General features: G+C 40.2%; 2 protein-coding genes across 2 annotated transcripts; both read right to left on the minus strand.

Moving 5' to 3' along the window:
* Positions 1-4,970: 4,970 nt before the first annotated feature.
* Positions 4,971-9,100, minus strand: LOC135082439 (uncharacterized). Its single transcript, XM_063977234.1, has 5 exons — positions 8,637-9,100; positions 7,847-7,981; positions 7,189-7,498; positions 6,512-6,685; positions 4,971-6,165 (listed from the first exon to the last, which is right to left on the minus strand). The coding sequence occupies exons 1-5, from the start codon at positions 8,938-8,940 to the stop codon at positions 4,971-4,973; spliced, it is 2,118 nt and encodes a 705-aa protein (XP_063833304.1). The 5' UTR covers positions 8,941-9,100.
* Positions 9,101-10,608: 1,508 nt separating this feature from the next.
* On the minus strand, positions 10,609-11,378 carry LOC135081970 (large ribosomal subunit protein uL18m). The gene is made up of 2 exons (XM_063976716.1): positions 11,117-11,378; positions 10,609-11,026 (listed from the first exon to the last, which is right to left on the minus strand). The coding sequence occupies exons 1-2, from the start codon at positions 11,278-11,280 to the stop codon at positions 10,678-10,680; spliced, it is 513 nt and encodes a 170-aa protein (XP_063832786.1). The 5' UTR covers positions 11,281-11,378; the 3' UTR covers positions 10,609-10,677.
* Between the last annotated feature and the right edge of the window lie 15 nt (positions 11,379-11,393).

The raw sequence follows: 11,393 nt of genomic DNA on the forward strand, positions 1-11,393 counted from the left end.
TTGTGGTTTATTTTCTTACTCTAGCCAACCCAGATCACCCCACCAAAAGAGCGACGATGTTAGCTAATTGTTGAGATTAACTAAGGATTTTACATGTTAATTTGCTTTCCCTCTTGGTAGAGTCGAGATCCCATCGACCGTCGCATTTTGAGATATTTCTTTTCTGAGTAGAAAAGGACTTTTGATTTTAGACGGTTAAGTAAGGTAAAGTACCTAGTCAGTTCAGTTGTATCATAATCAAGATGACTAAATAAGGCGCACTAACTTTATGTTTTTGACACTAAGGTCTCAATGGCTATAACTTTAAGAAGGTAGGTGTTAACTACACGATATTACCATACAAATGCCAAAAGCCGAGTGGGTAGGTACGAATGGCCTGATTATCCTTTACTTGATTGAACAATGCAGTATAAAGTAATAGGAGTATAGGACACTATCTTCAAATTATGTCATGTGTATCAATTAAGTAAATTATTGCTTATCAACACTACATCGTAAATTACGCAATAAAGTCCTAATTGGAACTACACTGGAGAATAAATAGCAGTATCTTGTAATGTTTTTGATAAACAAGCAAATAATATATCTAATTAATTAAATAGTTTAATGAATAATCGAATAGATACGAAAGTCTGAAAGGGTAACTCGGCCTGTTTTAGGTTAAGTTTTTGTCTCTATAAAAAAAAATGTTGGACTTTTGAAAATGTAGGTTTTTTATTGTTTCAGAGAGACATCAATTTCAGGGAAAGCACACGATAAGCTTTCCATCTGATATTCCAGATGCATCATATTTTTGAGATAATAGCAAAATCTACGTATCTAATACTTGACCCAGAAAGGTTTTGAATGCCTACTTGCATAATAACATTGTTAAGAAAGACATCGTGAAAAATAATAGACGTAGAGTCAATAAAGGTAAGTATGCATTACGTGAAGGAATGTTGAAGTTGAACTATCTGGAAATATTGCATGTAACCTCAGATTGATAATTTGTAGAGCAAAACGGTAGTGATTCACTTAATAATGTTATAAGCAGTTATTGATTGCCTTAGTCTAAATACGAAATTCTTAACGTGGTAGAGTCGTAAACAGCTATTTGCCTAGTTATTTAGAGCAGAATGAATTTTATTTTTACGATACCGACAATGGCCTTTGTAAAATCGTTACTTTGTTCTCGTTAAACATGTATCATGTCCTTAACTTAATTAGAACAAAAACTGTGTAATAATAATCATACTGGTGCGGATTGCCGAATACCCATAATGGTCGGTCGATGGGAAAAAACTGGTAGAACTAGTTATCTATCAGTTAAGAATGCGAAATAGCAGATATATTTGTTGGACAGCTTACATTCGCGTCCGGTTGGCAAAACAACAAAGTAGAAAACTAGAAAATACAGAAAAATACTCTAAAACAGCCTTTAGCGGTCGCAAAAGGTTAGGAGCTTTTCAATGTCAACACAAATAAAATCAATGTTTTATTAAAGTCTAGGTATTTTGTATAAATAGAAATGATTTCATAAAAGATCAAAATGCGAGCGCAGTGGAATTTAACAGCCGAAGTAAACAACCGAATAAGTAGCGCTATCATACATTGCACCAATGCAAAAGATCGATAAACGCATTGCACTTGCTTCCCGCGTTTTTTCACGTCAAAACACCGCGAATTTCACGTTCACACTCACAGCTCTAGCCTCTAATCACTTCACGGTAAGATTAAAAGGTTTTTCGCACAATTTTGTAGAAAAGTCACATTATGGTGTAAAATAAACACGGGAGCGACAGATTGTTCGTACGTCGCGTAACTGACTACGATCGTGCGGGACGATAGAGTCGCGCGCACAAACTATAACCTAGCCGATTTGAAATACATAGGGTGACGGGACGGGAGCGTAGTGAGGGCCGGGTAGCGACACGGTGCGCCGCCATTCATTGGGGACGCCAGCTTCCGCGTGCAACGGCCGGTGGGTAAAAAATGTTTACCTGCCTGTATAGGCGTAGATATTGTTGTTTGAGGACCGCAAGCCAATGCAACGGGAGGGAATCCAAGCGAACGAAACGTAATGTAATACAAGTTTTAATACACCATCTGTTGTCTGTCGCTGGTTCCTGCTATGTGCAGTAAATGAGCACATTTTATTACCCAATATACAGATATTCAAATTACCTACTCAATGTGATAAAACGTCATCATGGCCTTAAATTAAATAAACGTGTGATATCAAGTAAAAAGAGCATATCTCAACAGAAGGTAAATAATGCTAACAAGAGCAAGTAAGCCAGTCGATAGAGTTAGGTTTTTAAGTTGACTCGACCGGAAATCAAACCCGGGAACCCTTGCACTCAAGGCGATTAGTCGCGCCACTCCACTCGGTTCAGCCTAAGGTTGGGAGAACATCAATCATCATTTATACACCCATAGGCCATAGTATTGTGACACGGCTTCCAATCTTATCTCTAGAATTCTCGACCTAGCGTGTAGAATTGAACTTTAATACTAGATCTATGCATCTTACTGTGAGTGTTCTTAGATAATTTAGAATCCGTCCGTACATTCCCTTCTCGCTTCTATGATTCAACTTACGATATATCTGTATTCTGTACTATGAAGATACACGAATCTACTACACCCACCCTGTGATCAAATACACACTCAAATCCGTACTTGAGTTTGAATCAAGTTTTGAGTGTTGATATCATAATCATCATCGTAATCTTAATAATATTTGAATCCTGTTTCATTAAAAAGATTGTATAATGAAACAACATTAAAAAAACTACGCAAACTTTTTACTACGATACGAATACTAAACTACTACTTAGGTACTAAAAGACGATGCGGCAGTACTAAGTCTACGTACCCACAAATTATAAGAAGATTAGACGTATCTAAAATTAGTACATAGATTAGACCTGAGTTTGGTAAATCTCAAGGACTCAGCACCGTGGGAAAACAATAGCAGATGTTTTTGCCAATTTATTACAAATTGCTGCAATTACGTATGTAATACAGGATGTAACAACTTGTGACAAAAACGTGAACAGTGAGTTCAAGCTATGCTGGATGATTCTCCCAAAATGCATAAATAGTGGAATAAGCCATTTATTTTCATTTTTGTCTCGTTCATCAAAGGGAAGCAATGGCAAAAAGAAACACGTATTTTTAGATGTGATTGTTATAAATTACACCCTGTATTTCGATGTAGCAGTATTTTTTTGTTCTTTTGTCGTATTAAGATGATTATGATTAAGATACTTTACATAATACGTTATTTTTGTATGGTTTAGGGAAATATTGTCAAGAAAAAACAATAATCTATTTCATACAAACTTTATTTAAATCAAAAAATAAAATCTACAATAATCCTTTACTTTAAAATTAATATGTATACTTATAAATTTGTTTTAGCTTCTTTTTACCGTAGGTTTAAGTGTCGCCACCTGCCTACTACTCAAGGCATTTCTTACCCTCAAAAATTACAACATCCATTCTGGACTTGTAAAAAAAGTACACTTACATCTTTGAAACAAACAAACTGGGTAAGTAATTAACTAAAACTACTCTTACTCCTGCACGATGTAAGTGACAAAATTCAATTCAACTAGAAACATTAGCTTAACAAATTATATTAACTCTTTTACATCTAAGTTACAATGCATAAATTTTATTTTAATAAAAATACATATCTCATATCAAAGAACACTTTACCTATGTAATTGTTGTTATGTCGGTAACGATTGAGGCACATCATTATTACAATTATTTCTTTGTTTAACAATATGCACTGTTCGTGACATGTTCGAAGGATATTTCATAAAATCCTTCAACTATTTTGAACTGTGAAACCAGGGGGGCTACTCTGAAACGCTGTTTACGTAGTTTCGGGTCTACTGTCACCGTCGCTCATGCTGGCATCTCTCTTCGTGTGAGGGATGGCAACATTCGAAACTTGGGATGACGTTTTTCAAAGTAACCCCGCAGAAACTATCCCTGGATTGCGACTTTTTGGTGTTTCAAAATGTCACGAACAATACACCGTAGTCGGACTGTTATAAAACTAATATTACACATTTATATTATAGAAGAGTCTTCAGTCCATTCTTAGGTACTTTTTAGTCAAATCTTTTTCTGGTTTAATATTTAAAGTATATTTTTACAGTATTTAACATAGTCGTATTCACATGAACCCTATTTGGTTTCAAAATATATCAATGGTTTCGTAATCACATTACTTTGATATTAAAAAATATATAATAGTTATGTATATGAAGATAATAGATGAGAACGAACTTTACGCACCAGAGTTTTCTTGTAAACTATGTTTTGTTTCAATCCCAATGGTTTGTATCGCTTACATTACACACACATTATTATTATTATTCGATATGTTTCGACGTAAGTTTATAACAAACAAAGCTCTTTCCATGCTCCTATAAATCTTATAAAATCTGAGACAACCTTCATCGTAACAATGTCGAACGCGTAAACTCAATAAAGCTATCCAAGGAAGTAAATAACTTCTTTTCCCAAAAGAATAACAACCGATCCCTAACAGTTAAATTTGTATAGAAAAAATACAATTCTAGCACTATTAAAACGGAAAATTTTGGTGTCTTTACAAAACGTTATCTGTACATCATATCATATAATAATATAATATTAAATATACATAATATTCAGCACTCTTAATTAATATTTTGAGAAAAGCACTCTCGGTAATATAGAATTCACGATTTCTCGCAATCGTTAACAATAAATTTTTCGTCGACAAGTCCGCGAGGCGCCTCCGACCGCCGGCCGAACGCATCGACGACCGCCGACGCGGCGGAATAAATATTATCTACAGGGCTGATCCGATCCGACTGGTCCACTCGTTAAACTTACGTAAATATTCAATATATTCTTTGTACTATCGTTCGGGGGACGAACGTAACGAACAACAACAACGGGCGGCCTCGGCGGCGCCGCGGCTACTTCGCCAGGCGCCGGCGCAGGCGGTTGCGCAGCGCCAGCGCCGGCGCCCACGGGCCCGACGCGCGCTTGCCCAGCGCCCGCGCGCAGCGCTCCGTCGCCGGCGCCGGGCCCGGCCGCGCGCGCTTGCCCGGCGGCGGCGACGCGGCCTCGTTGCGCGAGCGCAGCGCCCGCGGCCGCGGCGCCGGCGCCGGCGCGCACGCCTCGCCCGTCGTCGAGTGCACCTCGGGCGCGGGCGCCGGCGCCGGCTCCGGCTCAGGCGCGGCGGAGGCGGCGCGGGTGCGGGCGCGGCTGGCGCCGAGGTTCTCCTTGGAGCGGTCCGCGCGCGGGCGCTGCTGGCGCGCCGCCGGGGCCCGGCGCGGCCCCGGGGCGCGCGCCGAGTTTCCCGGGCGCGCGCAGGCCGGGCGCGGGGTCCGGGCGGGCGCGGCCTGCGAGCGCGTGGCGCGGCGCTCGTCGTCGGGCGCGGGCGGGCGGCGGGTGAGGATGACGACGCGCTCGAGCGCGGGCGGCGGGCGCGGGCGGGCGGCCTGGCGCGTGACGGGCCGCGCGGGCTCGTCGTGGTGCGAGCGCAGCACGCGGTCGTTGGCGGGCGCGGGCGGGGCGTCGCGGGCGCGGCGCGGGCGCGCGCGGGGCGGGGCGTCGGCCGGGGAGCTGGACGACACCTCGTTGATCTGGATGCCGACGTCGTCGTTTGTCGCTGCGTCGTCGGGACCCGGGTCGGGCGCGGGGTCGGCGGCGGGCGCGGGGTCGGGCGGGGCGGGCGGGTCGGGCAGCGCGGTGGCGGGCGGGCCGGGGTCGGGCGGGCGCGCGCCGCGCACGATCTCGTCGTACACGTGGCCGAGCGTGTTGACGACGCGGCTGCGGCCGAGCGCGCGCGCCATGAAGCGGGACTCGGCGGGGTCGCCGTAGGTGGCGGGCGCGTCGGCGGGCGCGGGCGGGCGGTCGGGCGGCGCGGGCGCGGGCTCGGGCGCGGGCCGCTCGGCGTCGGAGTAGCGCGTCATGATGGTGAGCCCGTTCTGCGGCACGGGCTTGTCTTCTGCGGGGCGGGCGACGGCGGGGGCGGGCGCGGGCGCGGGGAGGGCGGCGGGCTTCTGCGTGCGCGAGCGCAGCACGGTGGCGCGCGGCGGGCCGGGCGGGTCCAGCATCAATGTGACCACGGACGTGTTGTCGGCGCGCATTCTTGTGTTTGACCACCTGAAAGGTATTATGCCGTTTGATAAACGTGTAGTTGATTGATGATACGCTTTTTAAGCTGATAACATGTGGAACGTTGACGTTATTGTTATTTATGGGTGACTGTGATTGATTTAATGGTAAGATAAGTAGTGTATTATTATTATTTTACCTTTGATATTGCAAAAGAATGCTTAGTAAGCACTTTTAAAATAGATACCTAAGATACAGGCAAAATATTTTGCTTAGTTTAGGTATTATTAATTATGTCCGTGCACTAATTTTAATTGAAACCAAACGTGTACTTATCTAGGCTAAGTTTTATACAGAAATAAATTATTAATTTAATGATATAAATAATGTTTACCTCTCTAGAGCATGGTCGACTAAACTTTTGGATGGATTGAGCCAGTCCCTCGGCTGGTTGGTGTTCCCTCCTACGAGGGCAGCTTCATTGTGCCGCTCCGTCGCTTGCACTAAGCTCACTGCTCCTTCAGGGGATATCATGTTCCATAAGCCGTCTGTCCCGAATATTAGACACCTGGAATTTCAACATAAAAGAATATTCTAAATCAGGGGTCTCCAAACTACGCCCCGCGGGCCATGTCCGGCCCGCAATTGGCATCAATCCGGCCCGCGACAGCTTAAGACTAAGCCTATGTTTGCATAGGTGGACATAAGAATTAAAATTGTTATGATCCTTGCAAAATACTGAAAAAATTATTATGACCCCAAGGCTTCAAAGTTTGGAGACCCCTGTTCTAAATTACTACATGAAATTTACAGAATAATATGTAACTGCTATTCACAGAAGATTAGAAGACTAAGACTCATTACATGTTACAGTTTGTATGAAGTATAACACTTTGAACAGAGGAAAGTGGTGTGAATACAGAAAGACCCAGATTCACACTGCTACTGTTCTCATACATAAAAAATGTGACAAATTATGGCATTTGCCGTATGTTATTTCCAACTCCAAGTCATACATAGTCATAATTTCTGGACTTAAATCATCAAATTGGATTTATTAACAATACATACCGAAATTTGGACGGGTCAATTGTCAAAACACCCACATCAGGGTCCGGACTGACTATGAACTCATCATTTTGAGGATTATAACTCCATAGGTCTCCTAATGACCTTGCTACTGCTAAGAATGGTATTTCATCCATAGGCGTGTTCTTTTTTATAGGCCCCTTGTGGCCTAACCGTGGTCTGTTCCATACTACTCGTGGTACTCCTGCCTTTGACACTACTTTTCCACCACATCTTTGGATGCGCTCGATTTCTGCGGTTGATTCTGGTTTATGGTCCGACGTTAAAGGTTTGGCAGCCCATTCTTCACAACCTAAAAATTTAATAAAACAAGTATGTATAGTACAGATTTGAATCTGGTAATATTATTACTAAAAGAAATGTGCAAGTTTGTGAGGAATTATGGATGTTTGACACTCCTTCACATGGAAATTAATATACAATTCTATGGGATATACATTGTAATATTATTGATTATAAACTAGTTCTAGTTTTTATCATAGTAAATGTGAACAAAAGCACTGTTTAGCTATAGAGTTGGCTCATATTCATCAACATCCCAGTGTATAGAAGGATAAATGAATGTTTACATAGTATACAATAATGACATTATTGTATATTGTAAGGTATCCTTTCCCCATTGGTTTTCCTCAATACTAACCATCTTTTTGGTAACCAAGTACAATGGCAGAGTCTCCGACATGTCCAATGTATATTTTGCCTCTCCTTATGAACGCAATGCTTGCTGTAGTACCAGCCGTGCTGGGTAGACCCGTCACTGTTTTTGGCCATTTCTCTGCAAATAAATGGTATATTTAAATTAGTTACCAAATAAAATTCCTATTACATTTCAAAAGTATTGAGATCTAGTCATCTGTTACTCAATAAACATGCATGATATAATTATTATGGCCTTCACAACACCTATATGGAGTTGTAATGATAATAATAGGTGACAAGAGGTAAACATATAAGAATATCAGGATGACTTTTTTCCCTCCAAAAGTACATTTTGGATAAACAAGTTATAGAATATCATAGGTTATGAAATATCTGAACAAGATGTATGATGGTCCTGACTGAATTACAGGATGTTTTCAGTATCAAAGCATCAAGTCACAGCCTCAAACATTGTCAGAAAAGAGAAAACTTGCGCCAATATAAAAACAAACCAGTAGAACAGCTTTCACTTCAGTGAGTGGGCTTCCCAAAAACTGTGTGGACATAATACTTGTTGCTGTTATCTAACCAACGCGAAGAATAATGCAAGAAGCGTTTGAAACACTTTTGTTGACTCAATGTCAAACCACTCGAGAAAAAATAATAAGCTGAACAAGGTCGTACGAAACATGAACAATCACTTTGGGCTCTCCTTGGGAAAACACTAGCATTTTAGGATGGTAATAAGATACTGAAAACTATTCCGTAGAAGTCAAGTGTTAAGTGTTTACCTAATTCTTTCCACATGTTCAAATGGGTCAACATGTAACCATTTCGAATTGCTTTGAGAACGTCCTCATCATTGTCCGACCAGAACTGTCTTTGCTTCACTATTGAGTCCATCAAATGCTCTTTGGCGAAAGCAGCAGCTTCGCTCCCGCCGTGGCCATCGTAAATCCCGAAGAAAGCGTACTCCAAATCCCTCTCATCCTCCGTTTGTTGATAAGCAACGGAAAACAAGTCTTCCATGTACTTTCTCCCGCCTTGGCTACAGTGGCCAGTCACACGTAAATTAACACCAATTGATGCAGGCATTTTAAAACTATAACACTACAAATTAAACAACAAAATATTATGATTTCATTGTAACACAAACGTTTCCTTCTCAGACATTTTGCATTTTGCAATTACGCGAGTCGCGACTGACGACAGATCACGTGGACATATTGATCACTACGCGTGCCCAGTAGCTTACGGGTTTTGCCATAAGTGAGAAAGAGAGAACTATATTTTTCATGGACTGTGGGTCTAGACAAAGTGCAAATTATAATCGCAAACCAGTCGAAAAGTGGTCGAAAAGCCCCTTTTTTGTATGGAGTTTTGACGGATTCGATTTTCGATTCGATCAAAAAGTGCGTTTTGTCTAGGGGGGCTGGCTTTTAAAAAAATGGACGCCATCATTGTTTCCGCCATTTTTAAAAGTGACTCATGCAGATTACTTTAGTATTATAAAATTAAATTTATAATGTTTCAAAACCAATTTTTTTTTTCTAAAAACGTTACATTTATTTTTATGCTAATTTTAATAAAAAAAATTCAGGGATCGTACAAATATACAAAAAAATATTTTAAAAGGAGTGTATCCGGAAGTCCTTCAAACGGATACGTTCAGAAATGAATAACAAATGATACCACAGATATTTTATTGCTGAAGTCTCTTTGGAATAAATTTATTCTGCCTACATTGAACTTTGCAGAAATAAAACCTGAGGAGCTAGATTCTAGGAGAACTACGTCATAACATTTTATGTGCACCAAAAATCGTAATATCCGCCTTTCTTTATAACTTGGATTCCATACAAGTTTTGGAATAATGATGCTGGTCAACGAATATATTTACTCTGACGAGAAGAACGGCGACTCCCTAAAAAAAAACTGGACTTTTCTTAACGCCATCTAGTGAGTGACTTTGGTACTAACTTATTATCATGACAAAATCAATGACATAATATTATGTCATTGATTTTATGTTCTACCATTATTTTTAATTAATGCAAAAACTTTTCAGAGGTAACTAAGCCCGTCAATAAGATGAAGAAAATGATACTCAAAACAATTAGAAACACATTATTCTCTTTATTAAATATTATGATGTCTCGTGACTTAAACTAAAACACTAGATAAAAAGTCACTGTCTCCAAACTTAAATACCTACTAGAGCACTACTGAGTCTGTATCTCACAATCACACTAGACAATATCTCCAACAGGATGATAAAACATTATTATCACAATAGTTAAAGATTAACACGAAAATCTTTGAAAAGCCGTTTTTATATTTTGAAAGTTGTGACAAATTAATCACCAACAAACTGACAAATGACTTAAGTGTTGTCGTTTGAGAAAATCCTTATTAGAATTTTTTTTGGATCGGGGAACACACTTAGCAGCCCACCTAATAAAGTCCACGGGGCGCTGCCTACAAAGTCGGCCGGGCCTGATGCTGGTGCAGTGGTCGATCACTGCTTCAGTTTTTGTCAATTTTTTCAAAATCTTTAAATCCTGAAGAATATTGTCACATCTGTATTTTATTACTAAACCTCTATTTTTGTATTATTTAAATTTCTGCAAGCTATGTAAGCTTCAAAATCATAATAGAAGATGCAAGGGCATAGTTGACCTATTCTTCTTCTTCTTTCCTGCATGGAGCATTTTTTAATAGTTTTTTTGTACATAAAAAACTTAAATAAAAAATATTACAGAGTACATGGGTATTATAATTTATTTCATTCTATTTTTAACAACTACTAAATTAAATTTAAATTACATTAACTTATTCTGTAACTTCCCAAGGCTTTTCTGGTCTAAATCGATCCCATGGGTGAGGTTTAGTGTACACTTCTGGTTCTTCTAATTTAATCCCTCCATTTACAACTTCATTGATAAACTTTTCTACCTTCCCACCTTTTGTAGGTTTGATATCGCAATACATTTCTGTTATCCCAGACTCAAGGCAACGTTGAGCGAATACTCTTCCGAGGTTAATATATGCGCTGGTATCATTTACACTGTATAATTGCTTACGAAGAGACCATTCTGATGTCTTTGCTTCGATTACTGGTCCATTGAGGAAGTGTATCACTTGGGCAGTTACAATACGATTTGAAGGAGAGAGAATAAGCCTGTAATACAAGAAATTAGAGGTCAAAAATAACTCTTACTATCCAGTAAGTTAAGCAACTATTTATTTATAAGCATTTATTGAAACATACTTGTGCCAAAACTTTTTCCCAGGCTTATCTAAGTGGTAACCATCGGGTTTACGAGCTAAGCGAATCCTCTCCAAGTTCCGAGGGTTTCTATTGACAAATTCAGTGGCTGTAGAATTAAATCTGCTTAATTGCACTAGCAAACCATTCTTTCTAAGGACATTCATTTTAGAAAAACTAATTAAATTTAATGAAAATGTTTTGTTGTCTAAAACATAACCTTAAAATTTTTCAGATGATGAGTGAATGAATGAATGATGAAGTGAATTGTCAAGTTTAC

This window comes from Ostrinia nubilalis, chromosome 21 (genome assembly GCF_963855985.1).
Source record: "Ostrinia nubilalis chromosome 21, ilOstNubi1.1, whole genome shotgun sequence".
NCBI classification, from domain to species: Eukaryota; Metazoa; Arthropoda; class Insecta; order Lepidoptera; family Crambidae; genus Ostrinia; species Ostrinia nubilalis.